General features: G+C 35.5%; 1 protein-coding gene across 2 annotated transcripts in view; it reads right to left on the bottom strand.

Moving 5' to 3' along the window:
* Positions 1–4,802: 4,802 nt before the first annotated feature.
* The window catches only part of LOC117991091 (uncharacterized), a 79,311-nt gene continuing 62,680 nt past the window's right edge, over positions 4,803–21,433 (bottom strand). Inside the window, exons 1-9 of one of the 2 annotated variants that reach the window (XM_034978643.2) lie at positions 18,708–19,418; positions 16,894–17,044; positions 12,532–12,675; positions 11,288–12,031; positions 10,600–10,836; positions 9,780–10,011; positions 8,887–9,104; positions 7,932–8,482; positions 4,803–7,605 (exon numbers count right to left, since the gene is read on the bottom strand). In XM_034978643.2, coding sequence (XP_034834534.1) covers positions 7,375–7,605; positions 7,932–8,482; positions 8,887–9,104; positions 9,780–10,011; positions 10,600–10,836; positions 11,288–12,031; positions 12,532–12,675; positions 16,894–17,044; positions 18,708–19,259 — 3,060 coding nt within the window. In that variant the 5' untranslated portion in view covers positions 19,260–19,418 and the 3' untranslated portion in view covers positions 4,803–7,374. Of the gene's footprint in view, positions 7,606–7,931; positions 8,483–8,886; positions 9,105–9,779; positions 10,012–10,599; positions 10,837–11,287; positions 12,032–12,531; positions 12,676–16,893; positions 17,045–18,707; positions 19,419–21,433 lie in introns of those variants that run through there. The other variant, XM_034978652.2, reaches the window with a different exon arrangement.

Raw genomic sequence — 21,433 nt, 5'->3', positions numbered from 1 at the left:
ACCAGCATTCGCTGACTCACGGCTTTCTAGCCAGCCAGCGGTCGACGACACCTGCTTCGAATACTGCAGATGTAAGGCCTTGGTCACGTCATAACACATGACGGCAGAGACTCCAAAATAGCTTCTAAACATAGCAATATTTATAATGCATGCATAATAATACGAAGGCGTTCAAAACTTCACACGTTTTAATCAGTACCTACCCTTATTATAAAAACCTAATCCCACGCGGACGAAGTCGCGGGCATCAGCTAGTTATTAGTAATTTAAAATAGGTACTTCATCATCATCATCATCAGCCTGTGGATGTCCACTGTTGGACATAGGCCTTCCCTAAAGAGCGCCACCACACCCAAATAGGTACTTACATAGCAAAAATTGCGGAACGGGCAGGATTCGAAGCTGCCTCTCCCCTCTGTATCGCTCCCGCAGCGCCATCGACCAACTAGGCCACGGTTGACTTACTGCCCGGTGACGAAAAAGATATGTATTTCAAATTTCAATTCAGTACTGAAGCGACTGTTAATGCCATCTAGTATTCTAGTAGCGACACTATCATAAAAAAATTATGAATGCGTTTTTATTAACTCGCTTTCTTGTCGGTCTGTTTGCATGTTTGTTTTGTTTGACTTGAATCATAAGGTTGATTTCTACAGCCCACGTGTTTCTGAAAAATAAGGGTCTTGACAGACAGACAGACGGACAACGAAGTGGTCTTTTATAGCCTTTGTGGGTTCCTTTTGCCTTTTGTGATACGGAATTCTAAAACAAAATAGCTAGGTAGGTATTTCACCTCAAGTCATCACTACTCATTTTATAAATGCGAAAGTGTGTTTGTTTGTTGGTTTGTCCTTCAATCACGACGCTACAGAGCAACGGATCGACGTGATTTTTTTCATGGGCAATGGGCGGATTTGCTCTAAGGCCCAGTAGGCCCGGGCCTAGGGCGGCCAGCCGACTACAAATCCGCCACTGTGGATGGGTATACCTGGAGAGTGACATAGGCTACTTTTTATTCAGAAGATCAAAGAGTTCCCACGGAATTTTTAAAAACTTAAATCATATATCAGATACATATATAAGAGTAGGTAATAAATACCTAGCGAATTTCATGTCAATTTTGGATCTATTAATAACTCCACACCACACACTCCACACCGACAAGACTTTTTCCTAATAACGTGACATATTATTATTATTATATTTTAGACTATTAGGTAGGTATAACTTGATCACGAAGAGGAAACTGTACGACCTCAATATCAAGAACGAATCGAATACCGTCACCGAAAACAAAACAAGGCGATCGAGATGCAATTCAAGCGAATTTTGTTTTGCGCAAAAACACTGATATCGGTGAGGTAACCAGTTGATTCTGTGAATGAAATAGGTACGTACCTACGTAGATAAATTATAAAGTTAAATTATATCCTTTACGACCTCTGTCCTTTAAATCTATTATCAAAATGTACCTATCACGATTTCATGTAGTAAGTCAATTTCAAATACTCATATCCTCATATTACATGGTCGTATAGGCAACTAATTTGTCATAACTCATAATACTTCAATATATATATATATGTATATACTTATATAATAATAATATAATATAATATTTTTTGCTTGTAGTAGTAGTAGTAACATAATAATAATTATGTTACTACTACTACTACAAGCAAAAACTACTTACACTAACAAGCTTAAAATAAAATAAAAATGTTAAAAAACCGACTTCCAAAGACTAAGTAAAAAATAACTTTTGTTTCTACAGTCTACACGTGTATGAATGTATGAAGTCGGGCGAGCATAATAAAAGAAACTAGAAATCAAAGTGTGAAGCTCGCCCGTCTTCGACATATTATATACACGTGTAGAAACAAAAGTTATTTTTTACTTTGTAGTGTTTTTAGAAGTCGGTTTTTTTAATATTTTTATTTTTGTAGTTTAGGAATTACAGACATTACAATCATCAATATTAGGTACATTTAACTTGAAACCCGGAATATACAAGAATCTTTGAACGTACAGCTCAGCTTAAGCTGGCGTGTGCGATTTATCGAACTTATCTAGGCATAGATGAATAGACATACGGTCTATGATCACGGCATCGTACCAGAACGCTAAATCGCATAGCGGTACGACTTCGCCAGTGGGGTGGAATTAGCCACGGCCGAAGCCAGACCAGACCAGAGGAAATTTAGAAATTATAAAATTCGTAACTGACATTGCCGGGAATCGAACCTGGACCTCCCATTGATAAGACTACAACATTACCGTGCTACGCGCTTACCACTGTGCCAGGGAGGAAGTCAAAATTAGAATTAATAGGTAGGTACACTACCAAGCAACGACTAGATATAGTACGCGACAGGTCGAGATGGCAATTGGGTTATGAGGCTTGGGGACGCGAACGCCACGCACACCCCCACACCGGCTTAGCGCATACCTCGATTGCCATCTCGACCTATCGCGTTCTATACATGATTAAACTTCAAGTCCCAACTTCTCAACCATCATCATCATGATGACGGGTAGCTACTGTAATTCTAGATTTGAATCAGCTATTTTAGGAATAAAAATAAAATAAAATAAAATAAAAATGTTTTTTATTCGAATAAACTTTTACAAGTACTTACGAATAGTCGGATGCATCTACCACTGGTTCGGAATGCCTTTCCTACCGAGAAGAACCAGCAAGAAACTCGGCGGTTGCTCGGCGGTTGCTCTTTTCAAAGAATAGTCGATGTTGAATTGGTATAAAAGTTACGCTTAGAATAAACCTCTAAAATAAAATCTCTGGCTTACGTTCCTACCAAGCAACGACTTCATGATTCAACTCCATATCCCAACTCTTCAACCTGATGATGCAGGGTATTGCATTCCCAAGCCACTGTTGATTGTGAAATAATATTGTAGATGCCAAACATATATACCATTATTGAACTTCAAGTTCCAACTCTTCAATACTGATGCTGCAGGGTACTGCACTCCTAATCTATGGGTTTTTAGGAACTGTTGATGGTAAATTAATATTGTACCATGTACTATTGCACCAAACCACGACTACATGATTGAACTCCGTTCACAAAAATCCACGCACTTCATCGAAATCCTATTCTATTCCAAACTTATTCGCCAGCGAGACAGGAGTGGAGAAGGCGGATAGGGACATGTGGGGGGTGCAACGGATCAACGTGTTTTTTTCCATCATCATCAGCGTGCGGACGTCCACTGTAGGACATAGGCCTTCCCTAAAGAGCGCCCCACACCCGGTCCTCAGCCTTCCTCATCCAGCCACTTCCCGCCAGCCTCTTTATATCGTCGGTCCATCGTGCTGGTGGGCGTCCCACACTATGCTTGCCTACCTACGCGGTCTCCACTCAAGGACTTTCCGGCTCCAACGGCCATCACCTCTACGACAGGCATGACCTGCCTTCTTTTATCCCGGAAAATAAAAGAGTTCCCATGGGCTTTTGAAAACGTACATCCACGCGGACGATGTCGCGGGCATCAGCTAGTCCTTTTATATATTTAGAGATTTAGTGCTCCTTCCAATTGAAATTCTCAAAATATACCTATTGAAATCGTCCAGTTACAGCTATTTCATTATAAATATAGATACCTACTTGCTTACCTAATTATTTATAGATTCATCGACCTCGTGATTCGAGAATTGAGATCGAGATGACTAATCCGCGTAGGAGTTGCAAGTGGATTATTTTGCAATACTTATCCACTTTAGATAAGGAAACCCTCTAACAGTTGCGTGCACAGATTTTGAAGTCAGGGTAGACATTTACCCTCTAACAAATAAACCTGGAATAGCGGTGGAATAGTTATACTCTGTTTTGTCTTTCTCTGTCATCAGTAATTTGACATTTGAAGGAAAAAGACAAAACAGAGTATAACTATTCCACCGCTATTCCAGGTTTATTTGTTAGAGGGTTAGGTAATAATTCATCAACATCATCATCATCACATAGGTCTCTTTCAGAGACTTCCACACGCTACGGTCTTGCGTGTGACTGCAAGGTGCAAGAACATCGACCTCGCACCGGAAACTGGTAGCTCCCTTTCATCTTAGACTGCATCCTCACTTACCATCAGATGAGATCGCAGTCAAGGGCAAAGTCAACTTGTAATCGATAAAAAAAAGTTGAAGTACTTGAAGTATAGTTATAGCAACCTAAGTATAACCACTACACATACCTAGGCATATTTATAAATATAGGTTGTTCCAGCTATACTCACGTGTAGGTATTTAGTCGACATAGTCTCAACCGCGACGCGCAGGGAACCGAGTCCCTGTGAAAAAGGACCCTGGATGGGTTCAAAACTAATTAGTCGGGCTTACGTCGACTAAATATACGTGAGTAGGTGTAGGGAATGGAGGGACCTATATTCATAATGGAAATCACTCACGATAGTTTAAACGCTAAAAGAGGCATATTTATATAAATATTGAAGAAAAAAAATCAAATGAACGTGAAAAGCGTGAGTTGAAAAATAAAAGTTAGCTCCTCGAGTGATAATATTACCTTGTTAAATAGATATTTTAAAATCTTTATGAGACTTCGACAGTTTTTAGTAAGTAATTTAATTACTTAAGTATAGCTACCTACCCTACTAGGTACTTATTTCTTAAGCGGTAGCTAAGTATACCGATAAAGTTATCAGCAAGTAAATAGCATGGCTGCGGATTGCTACCTTGCGTGCACTAACACGCAATTGTCATTTTTTTTCTATCGTGGCAGCAACGTTTTGGGATGACTAGGTATTTCACGAAGGAAAATAAGTAATAAAACATGGCATACTATTTATTATCAAAATTAGAAAAGTTTCCATACTAGGTAGGTATATCTATAGCTAGCAATAAAACTATACTATGCTACCTATTTAACTAAATTCAAACATTTGTTTTATACAGACAAAAAGTGGATTCTCTTAGAAAGTCACCTAGTCAAAAGATATCTACTTTTAAATCGAAATACTTGCAACTAATTATTTTAAAATAGTATTATGACGTTACTTTGGATTCACGAAATCTAAAAACTTTATTCATTAAAAGTTGTTACTGTAATGAAAGTTCTGTAAAGGGTTGAAGACACAAGCAAAAGGCAACTAAGTATAAGTAAGTAATTTTTGTGATGAAAATAAAACTTAGGTATTTAGGTAAGTACATGAAACGAATAATTGAGAATACCCAGATAAAGACAGATTGGTTAAGCTATAGGTGTCTTACTTACTTAAAAATAAAAATAATATAACAAAGAACCAATCAAATCAACTTAGAGATCTCACAATAAATAAATATTTCTAACATTATTTACAAAGATAGGCTTATCAAGAACTATAAAATAACTAATCACTTAAAACTTAGCTTAATCTTAGTTGATAGGTCTAATGCCATACTTTCCACAACTTTTACAATTTACTTTTGTGAACGCTCTCTAGAAGTTGATAATTTTTTTTCTGCATTTATAAAAAAATAGTTCAATTTTCTCTTGTACGTACAATAGATTGTGTACCAATAATTTAAGGACCCTCGGATATCAAACCAAACTAATCTCAACAAGGTGGGTAGGTATCTGTAGGACTACAGAGCTAGGTGACAAAGAGTTAAGGAGTATGTAATCATTACGTTTTAGTAGAGTTTACACCTATTGTAGGCACAAAGTAGGTAGGGTATAATAATGCTCTAATACGGGAATCCCGAAGAGTATGTATTTACATTTTAGACTATTCACCATGCCACAGGCACCAACAGGCACGTAGTGATTATATAGGTACTCTTTGCCACAGGCAGGCAGGCGAATTTTCATATGAAATGGATGACTGAAATGGTCACAGCAGCAACTACAGAACAATAAGTCATAAATTAGGAGTCTACAGCTATTGTAGGCACAAAGTAGGTAGGGAGATGCTTTATGAAGGGTATATTAATGCTCTTTTTTTTTAATTTATTTTACGGCCCTGTATTAATGCTCTAATACGGGAATCCCGAAGAGTATGTATTTACATTTTAAGACAACAGAAGCAAATTTTTTGTATGAAATTGATGACTGAGATGGTTTTTTTTTTTAATTTATTTTACGGCCCTGGATAACAGTCCTTTAAGGCCTTTCAAAAATTTACAAATTCTAAAAATACAAAATTGCTTATAGCTAAATATTATTCTAAAAATACAAAATTGCTTATAACTAATTAGTCTAACGTTTTTACACTTTATTTATAGTAGTATTACTTATATAATTAAAAATAGACTTAAAATATGACGTTTTACACAATAAGTAGATAAGTATATTACCAGAGTAATATCAAGTGTTATTTTACACGTAAGTTGTGTGTTATTGTTATACCTAACCAAAATCTCAGAACGAGTACCTACGAGTCGGGTATATCAAGCTATAAGTATATTTTCAAAAATTTTGTAGCTCCATATACCTACCTACAATATGTTGGGAAAACTTAATTTTAATTCAGATAATAAGTACCTACATATCTAATCATTTTACTTTTACTTTTCTGTGTGTCTAAAACACAAAATTATCTAATATACTCGCAAAATAATATATAGGTAGGTAGGTATATGTTTTAATTTTAACAAAACATGCTCGCAAAATAACTCCTATAATAATCATATCAATTTGTGTTTTAATTTTAAGATTATTCGTGTCCAAAATGAAAAGCACGAAAACATTCCTATTCATATTTTGAAAATTAACTTAAACATTCATAATTATTATTCTACCAATAACATGCATTGCTTTATCACAGCTAACAAAAAAACTATCTACCTACTAACATTAAGTAGGTACTTAATCAAATTATTTATATCGAATTATTTCTAAAGTTAATATTATTTAAATTTTAAATGAAGCGAACTATTTATTTCATTTACTTAAATTTAACTGTAGCGCAACGAAAAAATAAAGCAGTAAAAATAATATTATAGCACCGTAAGAAAACTTAAAATTAATTAAGAAGTAAGCTCGCAGTGAAATGATTAAATTTCGTTTACGTAAGTAACATAAGTAGGTAAGTAGATAAAAAATAACAACACAAGCTTAAATAATTCTATTATTATTCCTTGTATGTTTGAAATTCTACTTTCATACGAAGCAGTGTCGTACCTATCTACTTCTTCATTGCGGCATATAAGCACTGGTACGTCATAAACTTAAAATATGCCGAGTGCCTTTCATTTTTCAGGTAAACGCAAGCATATCCTATCAAAACTGCATCATAATTCACTATACGGTGATAATATAATATGACTTTCAAGTTTCAACCATGAAGGTAAGACAGAGCTTAATAGAATGATAATGCCTTTTAAGTTCTGCATTTGACGAATATGAATATGTGAATGCATTAGGTATAGCAATTGTCTTCATCAGCATGGTCAGAGCAGTCGATAGTTCCATCGCAGAGTTGAGACAATGTGATACATCGGCCGTCAACGCAACGTAGTTCCCCGCTGGGGCAGGGCGATGCGTGAGCGCTGTTATATCCACTAGAAGCTAATTCCTCTGTATTATCAAATAAAGTGCTGTTAGATTCAGGCGAATCTTGCATTTCTTCTCGCTGAGATTGGGCTGCTTTCTGGAATTATTAAAAAATGTTATTAATTTATTAGAATCTAGTAAATTCTGCCAAGCATTGCAATGTGACTAGCGCGCCACTTATAATAATAATATGCTGATGCTACTATGGCAGAATCTCCACGGAAATATCAATAACAACTATACAATGTTTCACTCGATCGGATGAACGATGTGCATATGCATAGGTTACAAACTACATATGTATTATATTCATTTTTGTAAAAGATAATTTAGAACTTGGTATGATCTTAATGAAAGAGAAAGTCTAATATGATGCATATTACTTTGGAATAAAAGAAACAAAAAATAAATAAATATATCTACCTTTAACAGAGAAGCTCCGTCGATAGCTCGTTCAAGTTTATTTAGCGTTCTATCCAAACGAGTAGGCGCTGTACTAGCAGGGGGTGCGTCTGTTGGCTTCACTCGGTTTACTTGCTTGCGTACATTTTGTCTGGGAACGTGTTTCTTTTCAATGTTTCCACTTTTTTCTCTTTCATCACTTTTTTCTTTTTCTTCGCTTTTTTCTCTATCGTTACTTTTTTCCTTGTCATCGGTTTTAATTTTTTCAATATCTTCGAATAACCCTAAGTCGCCAATGTTGATATCTTCTGATGAATCTTGCTTATCGTCATTTTGCTTTGCGTTTTGATAATTCATACTAGGCTTAGGTGTTCTTGCCGTTTTAGCTAGTGATGATTTTAGCGTAACCCGGACTGTTGATAGTTCTTCGGGATCAGGTGTGAAATCAGCTGGAGGTTTTGGACGCTTATATGGTGAAAGTCGGGACGGTGAAGGACGTCGAGTGAAGTTACGTCTGAAGGCATTATTGCTGTCACTGGTCATTAATAGCTCCTTGCTATTGTCGTTTTCACCTGGATGCACAATTGAAACAAATTAGGCTGTTTTAATCATTAATTCAGTAGAAAGATAATAAAGAATTTCAAGTAGTAGTAGTAGTAGTGGGTAATTTAAATTAAAGGTACTTAGTGAAATTGCGCACGTGGCAAAATATAAAATCTGAGTCAAATGTCCAAAATTTAAATATAAATATTATGGTGATGTTCAAAGGGCAACGTCGTAGAGGAGATATCCAACATTTTATGTTGTAACAGCTGTTTGGAAGGGGTTAACTGGTCATTTTTCATTTTGCCCTTTTCAAGAAATAATCGATTCTAGTTACTATTAATCTCGATTCTCGGCACAAGAATTTTTCTCGCGTTAATGTTTAAAAGACATAGAAATATAATATCTATAGGTACACATATTCAGCACAAACCGTTGCGATATATCATAGGAAGTCTATTAGGCTTGCGGACGGAAGGTGCGGGTGCTGAACCGGCTGATTCCTCGCCTGGCTCATTGATGTCTTCCTCTCTAGGCAAGTTCACAAGTCTACGTCCTTCACACAACTCTTCATGCTCGTCTTCGCCACTAGGACAATCCGCGTAGCCATCACACAGCCAGCGTTTTGTAATGCACATCCCGGAAGTACAACTGTTATAGGTAAAACAAGATATATTTTAACATAACTTCTTCAAATAAATTAGGGTATTTATAAAAATCCTTAGAGTGAAGCTTTTGTAATAGGGCACCTATTACAAAAGCTTCACTCTAATCAGAAATAAAAAACCTAAACAACATTCAGTTTGCGTATGAGTCAATGAGGTGTGACACAAGGCAGGTTATGCCGCCAACAAATAAAACTTTCTATTTTTAACAACAATCGTTCAAAACTTTCACAGTAGGTAACTACCTAATTGATTTTATCAAGGATATGAAATTAGATTCAGAAGCAAGAAAGAAATAAGCTGTGCTACTTTGAATGATCTGCCTACTTTCAAAAATTCTTACAGGATATGTATCAACAGCATCATTATCATAATGATCAAGCAATCGGCAGGCCACTACTGAGCACGGGTCTCCTCTCAGTATGAGAAGGGTTTAGGCCCTAGTCTGTCATGCTGGTCCAATACGGATTGGCAGACTTCACACAACCTTTAAGAACAAGGCGCGTCATCTAAGTAAGTACATATTATTATGACGTATTTTCTAAATATCACTCACCGGTGTACGGATAAACCAGATCAAGTTTTTGATGCACCGGAGTGATCATTTAAATTTAATATTAAAAATTTATATTTCTTTTAAATAAATGAAATAAAACCTTACCGATACTCGCTGCTATCGCACTTGGAACAAGGCGCCTCATCTTCTCCGCCAGCACAGTCCCTGGTACCATCACAGATCCAATCCCGAGGCACGCAGGTACCGTCCCCACACGCAAGCTCGCGTGCAAAGCACGGTGCTCGCGCACTGGCGCAGTTGTGGCTGGAGTACTGACTGCAGGAGAACATCGTCCGCAACTCCCTGGGTATCAGGCTCTCACAGTGATCCACGATAGCTTAAAATAATAAAACAAAGACAGTAGCAACCACAATTGTATGGATAGTCTTTTAAAAATTTTGTTTTTGACTGCGAAACACACACACACACACAACAATTCTTCATTTGCACTTTGTTATAATGAGCATCGTTGTTATATAGTCATCGTCTTCCCTTTCTCAATCTGAGAGGAAACTCTTGCTCAGTTCCTACCTAGTGGGCGGTAGGTAAAGATGATCATAATGGATTGATAATATCATCGTTTTCATGATACATGCATATAGTAAAATATTGAACTAAACAATCGCAATTCTTATTATAATAATTGTATAATAACTATTAACTTGTAACCGCGTGGACTACTCAAATTCCGAACCCCTATTTTACACCTCTAGGGGTCGAATTTTTAAGAATCCTTTCTTAGTGGATGTCTACGTCATAATAGCTATCTGCATACCAAATTTCAGCCCGATCCCGTAGTTTGAGCTGTGCCTTGATAGATCAGTCAGTCACCTTTTCCTTTTATATATTTAGATTACTCAAGGATTATTATTTATTGTAATAACATTAAGTACTTTTATAATATGTTTTATTTCTTTTAACAAACCTTTGCAAAAGTTGTAACAGGGCAATTTCGGCGAATAGGGTGGTGGGCTACATTCGGGTTCTAGTAGCGCACAAGCAAAGTGTCGGACCCGTTGACTGCAATTAGTGCTAACGAGGTACTCGATCTGAGGAAGTAGTGTGGTAACGTCGACATCGCCGACGGAGGCAGGACCCGTCGCCAAGTCATACGGCAGGACTCCACGACATAAAGGAAGACGTGTGGAACGGCATTGTGGAACTGCAATGAGAGCATACCAAGAGGTTACTTTACGCCGCCGTTACGGTTGTTCACAGACAATTTAAATGGTTTTACTTAATTAAAAATTAAAATGAAATGATTGTAAGCATTTTTAAGGTATTATCTGGATAAGTAAAGCTTTCGTTACAAGTTGGCGATATTATGTAGGTACCTATACCTGTGTATTGGGCTTATTTTCCCATTTTCTCATCTGGATAGACTATGTTCGGTATTAGATACCTATACGGAATTTTAAGACGTACAATTTAACACTTATATTGATACAAGGTACATAATATACAAACAGTGCTATAACGAAATATTCCCTGTGCTAAGTGACTATTACTCAGTACTAAATTAGATACAATACAATATAATTAGTGCATACCTGTATACTAGACTTTGAAACCGCAAGCACCCTTTGCATAAATGTTAACAGCTCAAAACTTACCGTCATAGTTACCATTTAACGGATACTTTTTTGTGGTGGCATCTTCTCTGTTTCGCCAAGTCGGTAAAGTTGGTGATACTCTTGTGTTATACAATGAGTTTTGGGTAGTTGCTTTCATATTTTCTGCATCCTCTATAGAAATACCGAAAAGTTTTGAGTGACCTGATGTAAATTTGACGTCGTTGTCGATAACGGGACGATCATAAAACTCTTGGACTTCAGGTGGAAGAATGGGTTCAGCATTGTAATAATTCTGCTTGGTATACTTTGGCTTCTCATAAACTGGTAAAGATGTAGAAGGCACTTCATTAACTTGAATTTCAGGTTTGGTCGATGACCCTTTTCTTGTTTGTTGTTTTAGGTAAGCATTAATATCATTCGAAGTTTCTGCATTTGCAAAATTTTCTGTTACCGGAACAGCCTCTGTACTAGTTGTGGTCACTCCATTGCCGTCTTTGAAGTAAATAGCGAGTGGTTTTTCTGGGTTTTGAGTGATATGTGGTTTTAAAGTTGAATCACTAGTTACAGTGGTTGTATATTTTAGTAACTTCGGGGAACGTGTTTTCACTGAGTCAACCCTGTCGTTTCCATATTGTACTTCCAGAGATATATGTGTAGGGAAGACAGGTGGTATTGGAAGTTTTCTTTTCAGACTTCTTTCTGTTATTATGTCTATTAAAGTAGTCAGGTCAGAGTTTTGGCCATTGTCAGCATCATAAAAATCGATTTCTGGCGTCTTCGTACCTGTATTTATAGATATTATAGTTTATGCTAGAGCAATTTTAGATAATCCTTTTTTGCGGTTTCAACATAATAATATAATGTGCTTAAAACAGTGAGAACAACAGATAAATTCCATCAGATAACTACATAAATAAAAATTGATTTGGGGAAGAGAATCATAATCGTAAAATAATAGTGCTTAAAGATTTACAAATCAAATAAATCAAGAAATACAAATTACGAACCAACCAAACCAAAGAACATCTGAGTAAACACATACTACGGATAACAAAATGTGAACTATCCGTGAACTACCCATTCATCTACAGATGGCAAAATACCGATGTTTCCAAAAACTAATATTTCCCGATGATATTTCGAAAATACACTTCCAAATTCCAATTACGTGTACCCATTGTAAATGATTTACAAAATGCAAACAATGAAACTCATTATCTCTGCTAACTCAAACGTACCCTGGTACCCGTAGTTTGGCAACATATAGAGGAAAGATATCATACCACGAGGCCGTGATTTTTCTGTTCCTTTGCTTTGTTCGACGAATTTTATATGGTTCTTTTCTGTAACGCCGTGTGACTGCGCTTGTGATACACCCTCCTCCCAGTACGTAGCATTGACTGTATCCAAATCCGCATTCATGTTTACTGGAAAGAAACAGTTTTTAATTTTAAATTTCATTGTGTTATAGAAGTTTAGAAATTATTATTTTATTCATTTTGCTTTCAATCACGCGTGATTATTATCCCGAGAGAGTTTGCAACAGACAACAGAGCGAATGACAGAGTGTGATTCTGATTCCGTATACGTTACTAAAAGTATTTTGCTTGTAAATCCTTACTTTCTAAGTCCTAACAAGTACAGTAGCCGGCAGGAAATATTGTACATATCAACCTTTGCAAAGGTTTCGTAGAGCGTTGTCTCTGTCGTTGAGACCGATAAAACGTCACATAGGTATGAGTGACAGAGAAAACTCTCTACGAAGCCAAAATCTCTTTCTAAAGGTCGCTCAATCGATCAAAGGACAATACTTTCTGCCAGCTACTGTACCTACGGTCCATTTGTTTGTTTGAACTTACGCAGAAGCTCAGAATTCGATTGAGACGTGACCTACAACTGGAGCAGAACTTCACGCAGATAAAGCTGCTGGCAAAACTAGTTAAATACGGTCTATAATATTTAAGTACATATTATTTAGTTCAATTAAAGTTAATAATTTAATGTACCAGAATTAAGCACCTGATGCAAACAAAATACTACTTTTTGCTTACAACAAATTTAGGCGCTGCGAATTTTATTCGCTCGTTCGAACATTTGTAAATAAATATATTTTTTGCAGATTTTAATTAAAACAAAGACAGTTCTATACTTACTATACTTCTATACTAATATTATAAAGAGGTAAATTTTGTAAGTTTGTTTGTAGGGGGTAATCTCTGGAACTACTGAATAAATTTTGAAAATTCTTTCACCAGTAGAAAGCTACATTATTCTTGAGTGATATAGGCTATATTTTGTTTCAAACAAATTAAAGAGCCATACGAAAATTGTAATAAGCTACCCGTGCAAAGCCAGGGTGGGTCGCTAGTCAACAGATGATTGAGCTGAGGACTCCCTTTGGCCATCCTTTTGCTAAAAAGCGGCTAACCCAGAAGAGTAGTTTGTGAGTTACTTATCACCAAAAACATGGTAATTTCTAAAAAAGTTTGAAATGTTACGTTAGGACCAAACAAAAAATTAACTAAGTACTACTACCTGCGTAGCATTATTAACATTCATTTTTTAAATGTATTCGTTGTTTGACGATACATCTTATTAACAGCTTACCTAATATTCTGTTAACCGCTTTTATTTAGAAAAAGGATGGCAGCATTGCTATTCAGGCGGCGCAAGGCCGTGGCGTGTGGAAGTCTCTACAAGAGACCTATGTCCAGCAGTGGACGTCTATCGGTTGACGATGATGATGATTGCTATTTGCTTGCAAACTTATAATAAGTATCTACACTTATTTCCTGTATGACCTATAATAGGTACCTGACCAATCTAGACGAAATATCTTTCCCAATTTTATATTTACTGAACAGCTACAAAGTTATAAATTGGTGATACGTCTATATGCAGAATATGAGAGCCATATAACATTAATGTTGACGTAACAACAAAGGAAGCAATTTTGGACTGGAGATGGCTCGACAGTGAAAGCAGGGTTCAAAAAGTCACTAGCACGCCCTCGTAAGATGAGCTCGACCTGATCGTCATTAATCCTTATCAATTTCACAATTGTTGCCAGATTTTATTCTAGTTTTTAGTGAAACTTGCATCAGCAAGACTACTTGGTTTAGCACAATATTGCTGTTGATTTTTGAGGTATTCTCTTTGCCGTCATATTCTAGTTGCCGTCAACATAACTATTAGGTACGATGGATAAAATTTAAAGTGAACTTTTACATAAAAATTTAGCTTAAAAATCAATGTTGTTACATCTGATTCTATGAATATAAATTAATATTTAATATTATGACCTCGTTGAGTACAATATATATACCCATATAATTTACTATGACCTGGTACACAAGCCCGATTAAATTACTTTAATACATTAAACCAACATTTACAACAAGGCAACTTACATGTGAGTCAATTAACTGCTCCTATTAGGTACCTAAACCTCAGGCTAGTCATTTTAATTGGAAATAAATTGTAGATACTTATTTTAAGGCACGAATAAAATAAATGCCATGCAAAAGGTAAATCTTACGTACCTAATTTACCAAACTAAGTACCTATGAAAGTTAAAAATTAATAACATAAGCAATGAAAGCCAAACTTTACTAGGATTTATTACTCAGTCGCATCAGGTTCGCTGTTGCAAGAAGGCTTTTGAAATTGATTGACGACCGAAGGTATGACAATTAATATTGATATAAAGAGTTGAAGAATAAAAGAAAGTTGGTTCAGAGGGCTCATTGTGTAAAATTCATGAATTATGTACACTTTGCAAAAATACACAATAGCCGTTGAGAGGTCAACTTTCATTTTGCTCAATCTTTTGAAAAAAAGAGCCAATTCAAAGCATTTTAAGGAGATACGAGGATGGCTATATAATCTCGTCAGCGCCGTAAGAGAAAAAATATGATTATAATTTTTACCGATACCTCTTAACACCTCGCGTGCAGGCCGAGAAAGTGTCTGAATATTTATTATGAGATCAATGATTCCCAAAAAGGTCCATAGGTAACAAAGTACACTCATGAAAAAGCATTTAATCGGTTAGAAAGTTATTTACGACGCTCTGGCGCTTCTCTCCTTTAATTATCATATTTTTAAGCATTATGTTAGCGATAAAACGGATGTCACTTGCAAATTTCTTGGTTAATTGGTTCTGAATTCCTATAAAAACTTTAATTGTATTGTTAAGAGGATAACCTGTTAACGTGCAATAATCTTGTCGTCAGCTTTAGGCTATCTTTAAACTTTCAACGATTAAAACTTTTTTAGCACCTTCGAAGGTTTCGGCACAATCGGAAATTGCGGTGAAATATTGTTTGAGATTTTCATTAAACACAATTGATTGAAACTTTTTAACGCCTTCTTCGTTTTTAATTGCTACTTATCTGGCGACATAAAAATAGTTGTATATACTACTTTGACTGTAGGTACGCTTGGCAGACGATGATACCATAAGCAATTTGCAGTCCTATGAATAAAATTTATTTCAACGTATGATTTTGACTCATAGATAGTACCTGTAAGTCCTTTTACTGATACGAATGCGGGTGATTATAAGTACCTACTCTAACAAATGAGACTCGAAATTCAAACCTACGGCCCATTTTCTTCATACCTCAACGCATTGGTGGTTCCTCTGGTACTGCAAACGTTCATGGACGGCGGTAATCACTTTAACATCAGGTGACCCGCCTGCTCGTTTGCTCGCCATTTTTATTAAAAAAATATCTATCATTGATCTATTGCAAGTTCAGAAATCGTGGTACCGTTGAGCGGGCTTTGAACCGTAACAAATAATTTGTACCTACCATCTAAGTTGAATAAACACCAATTGCGTAAGTGGAAGCACCAAAAATGTATTAAGTACACTGATTGCGAGCAAATTCCTCTTATCCATTGAGGAGTTCCGTTCTCCATCTCCGAAGTCATTCATTAGATATTTACCAAATTGAAATGGAACCACCTCTGAAGTATGTACTTACAAAACAAAAAAAGAATCATCCAAATTGGTTCATAATTTACGGACTAATATCGTAACAAACATACAAAAAACACACAGTTGAATTGAGAACCCCTTTTTTTGAAGTCTGCTTAGTATGTACAACATTAACGAAAGGTAAACGATGGTGGTAATGATATTAAAAGTGGTGAAAGTAATAGAAAGGGATATTATATATTTAAATAAAAAAAAAAGAATTTGGTAATGATTGGAGATAAAGACGATAATGTTATTTTTTTAATATCAGTCAGTCTATAGACTATAGTTATTGTTGTTAACAAATTAGAAGGTAAAGGTATTTTTAAAGCATTCAAGTATGATGTAACTATTGTTTGTTAAGTTTGACAAAAATTTGTAACATGAAAACGTACTAACATACTAAATCTTAATAATGAAGAAAAGATATACTTAGTACACAAAAAATCAGATAAGATAGAAGAGTTGTACAATAAATAAATCAGAAGAGCAATGCTGAGTTTTAGTTTAATCTCCACTCAAAACTACTCAGTACCTCAAAAACTCAGGTAACCAAGAGTATAATATTATGTAGGTCAAGGCTATATATTTATATATTAATAAATAAAGGTGAAGCCGAAGGTATATAACTAGGTGCATTATGAAAAATAATTAATCTTACCCGGCATGAGGAAGTAGACGAATACAGCAAGCGCCACGCAGACAGTGAAGAGCGCTAGGGGCCATCGCAGAAGACGTAGAGCTCTCATGAATTTGTCTGCACCAGTGCCACTGTCCGATGATACCCGGTACAGGCTGTCTGGGTGAGAACCCTGCAACAAAGACAAATATTGCACATAAGTAGGTATAAGTTTTATTTACTTTAACCAACTTTGCTGTCACTTCATATTAAGCCTAGAAACGTTGGAAGAACATATTGCTGTGCGAAACTATACTTGGGGCAACGAATAGGAAAATCTCCAGTTATGTTTCAGGTATCGCTAGATAGAGCTACGAACCTTGTAATTACCAACCACAGAAAAACTGGGAGATGTTTCTATGTTGTTGAATTCGGATTTTTCCCTTTACTATTGCTATATACACATTGCTACCTGCTAAATTTGATTATTTTAGGTCAAAGAAAAGTTCTCTGTAGGTTTTGATTCCCTTGACAGGTCTTGACATACACGACAGACAAAAGAAATAGACATACAGACAGACAACGAAGTGATCCTATAAGGGTTCCTTATTTCTCTAGAGATACGGAACCCTAAACGTCCTGAAAAATGAATGAAGTGAAATCTTCGTTAATTGACCCATGTTCCGAAAGCAAAAAGCTTTTTCCAATATAATACATAAAATTCGAAATAATTTATGCAGATCGTAATAATGTAATGGTCCGGCAATTTTTAGCTGTGACTTGGGAGTTGACCCTTGATCTTGGAAGAAAGTCGTTTTTACACATAATTTTTAACACTACTTTCTTTCGTGAATACTTTTCATAATATTTACCAAATAAGTGTATCCTTCCAGTGTATCCAGGGAGTACCTCCCTGTACCCTAAACTTAACATTTTTTAAGCGTTTCAAGATGTGACTTAACAAATGTAACTTTTTATTTTTATTTTCCTCGATAAAATGATAATATCGTCATACTGTTTAAATCCAAATTTATGATTGTTGTTAACATACTTAATGTTATGTGATCGTTTAGTTTACCTACTTTAATATGTAAACAGAGCACCTACTATATATTTTATAATAATTTATTGTCATATTTTCATAATATTTAAATGACCTCCGTGGCGCAAAGAAGTGTTAAGTGTTTCATTTTAATCGGTAAAATACCTAATCTTTAGCTGTTAACTGTTAGCTTTAATTAATGTTAATACCTATTATATTCAGATAAAAAGTAAGAATTAAAAAAGATGCCAATTATTATATGATTATATTATAAAAATTAAGACTCTGACTATAAGTAAGATTAAGTTATTTTTTTGCTTTAACTAAACCATTAGCAGTATTCTGTAAAACATAACTGTAAATAACATGTACCGGGTACACGCTTATTTTATAAAACTATGGCCTGAAATCTGAATATGATTATACCTTAATTCCTTTAATAATCCATATTAGACACGTGTGGAGAGATAAATTACTTATAGACTTGTAAGCCCTTCATTAAAACTACTTGAATATTTTGATAGAAAATTATGCTGGTATCATAGAAGCTAGCAATGTTTGTGGTGTTATTATAATTAATATCTAGCCTAGGAAAATTGATTTACCTAGGTACTATTTACCACGCATTCATTTACAACGTTGGTATACCTACCTAAGTAACGTATTATTTTTCTAATGTACTTACTTATCGTCATGTAACGTCGACTTTAGCAAGAACAACAATAGCTTTTTAGCAAACAAGGAAAACTTGAACGTTACGCCTTATGCAATATCATTCAGTTACATATAAAGTACAACTTACGTCGTAGCCTACCTTTGCTGTGAATGTCTGCACTTCCCTTGGTTTAGCGAAATACTTGTCTAGCTTCGTCTCGTAACCCGTGATCGGATTGTTGATAGGAGACGGTTGTGGTGATCGCACTCGATATGTACCATACTGTTCACCGTGTTCAGAAATCGTAGGCAAATTAGGCGAACTGCAGCTGCTGCTCGAACGGGAATATGCGTAGTTCACCGACCCATCGGTTGGATTCTTAGGTTTCTTTGTAAAAGCATGTCGTCTCGGAAGCTCTTCAGTGGGCTTCAAATCATAAGTCTCGAATTTTTCAGTTATATAGTTTTGCTCTACGTCAGTAGTTGGAACGTAACGGAGAAGACGTGGTTCCTTTATTTTCTTCTCGTACTTCACTGCATCGGTCTCATTGTCTATATCGTCTATCTTATGATTGTGGTGTAAATCTTTTGAGATTCTACTTGATTTACGTTTAGTTTTTCTCTCGGCTGTGCGAGTTTGCACGTGATCGTCTACTGTTTCAGATTCAGAAGACGGTCTGTCTCCATACAGTACGTAATTGCCATTAACCATCTTGTAGAAATTTCTTACTTATTATATTGCATAAGATGTTTCAAAACTACCGCATATTCGACTTAAATCCATGATATTGATTTATAGCTTATGTCACATTAGTTAATAGGTAGTTATTTTAATATTGCCCAATATTGTCCATTACAAATGTCTGTGCACCTTGGGCTATGCAGCGAACACTAATCGCAGTCTTCAGCACTGACAATGAATGAATCGTTGATTAATTATGTGGCTTGTTTGTAACAAGAAACAATCTTGTTATTGTGTTTTGCTTGTTACTTTGCAACAAATTCTTTAGTAGTAATTTGCAGGATGCGTAAACAGGCAATAAATGCAAGTTTGATGACTCAGAATTTCCCGTTGAATTTTTAAACAATGTCTAAGTACCTACAGTTTTTTTAGATTATACGACAACGACCTACTTAATCTAATTTTAAAGGTTTTTTATAACTAAATTGTAATGGGAAAATTGATAAATATGTATTTTTGTATTAACATGTTTATTTAAACAAATCCTTTTAAACAAGCCTGCATGCGCTAGGTACCATTTAACTTTTTTTTTTTGTAAAATATTAAAGTTGAACAAGCTAAATAGTACAATGAAACAAATAATGAGAACAATCGCAGTGTTGTATAGGTAACTATAATAGATAACATTCGCAGTATAAAGTCGGCCATTATTGTGAACGCGGTTCCCGCGCTTTTTGCCCCGTTTACGCGGGAACGTTCTCAGTAGGTAAAGCGCGTGCGCGACAATGGCGGCTGACAGGCAACGAGAGTGAAGTCTGAAGTCGACGTGATTGTGCAACGGACAGGGTGTTTTATGTTTTATGCAACTGATGTGCCGTTAATGCAACAGATTCGCTGATAACTTAGGTCATTTGTAGGTTTCCTGATGGTAATCTACTTCCATCAGACCCCATGTTACGCAATAAAATATTGTATGACGTGAGCGATTAACTTTTAATTGAGGATGTTCTTCCTTCAACGTAGATGTATGTGTGCCTAGTCTTAATAAAAATAAATACATAGAATCCAATAATGAAGAACGAACCGTTATACCTACTTCTGATGTGGACACTAACATTAAATCTCTGTAACCTAATTTTATACTGCCTGTATTTTTGGGCCTAACCATTTGAAGATGTTGTAGTTTTGTAAGCTAAAAACAATAAATATAAAGTGTGCTAGCAATGTCAATTAATAATTTCAGTCTTTCCCACGATCGACCATATTTTGGTAATCAACCTCTTTTAATTTGGTGAAGATGATTAACTACCGATAATAATCATCTCAATTGAGAGGCGTACCTACTGATAAAAATCGCTTGCAAAACTTTGATGAATATGAGAGTAAGCGAACTTTAATATATTATAATCACTCGAAAGTAATCTCCGTCATCTGAATCATGTAATTAATGGGTAGAGTCAAATTTATGCGTAAATGACGAATAAAGACTATTACTGAACGAGCTGGTACTTCAAGTAACCCATTAGTGTCAGTTTTGCAATTTATGCACTACACATACAACATGCCCATCGATCGATACAAAAGTTTGTTTAGCACTCCAAGTCACTGTTTTAAGATTAAAAAGTTTTAAATGTCATAGACAGGGTTTGAGAGATCGTCTTTAATCTGAAATTAATAATTCAAACCGATATTCAAACCTATCTGTAATCGCTCGATAAGTTTCCTAGCAACATTGTAAATTCCCCAGCACAGAAAGGAATGATCAGCGACTATGAAGTTTGGATCATGGTGGCGTTGGGAGATAACCGGTAATAAACGTGTAAAAAAATCATATATCAACGTACAAAGTCTATTTTTTTTCGAAATAGTATTCGAAATCACGTCATGCATTGCCAGATACTTAATATGGTGGCAACCCCCTACCAGACATCCTTAAAGTTTAAAAAATGGTTAAAGTTGAAGGTTGTCTGTCAATGCATGACGTTATTTCTAATACTAAGTAGGTATTCCGAAGAATATAATATAAAAAAAAAATTATACTTTGACGTAAGATTTTTTACACATTTATTACCTACTAGCTGACCCTGCGAACTTCGTTCCGCCTAACAGTCGATTCAAATTTTTTAATTTTTTTTTAAATATCTATTCACTATCAGAAATTCTAAAATCCCCACGATTTAGGACTTCAGTACTTTGCAGCATCA

The sequence above is a fragment of the Maniola hyperantus genome, chromosome 2 (genome assembly GCF_902806685.2).
Source record: "Maniola hyperantus chromosome 2, iAphHyp1.2, whole genome shotgun sequence".
Taxonomy (NCBI): Eukaryota; Metazoa; Arthropoda; class Insecta; order Lepidoptera; family Nymphalidae; genus Maniola; species Maniola hyperantus.
The sequence above is the reverse complement of the archived record's forward strand: the minus strand, read 5'-3'. Positions and strand labels throughout refer to the sequence as shown.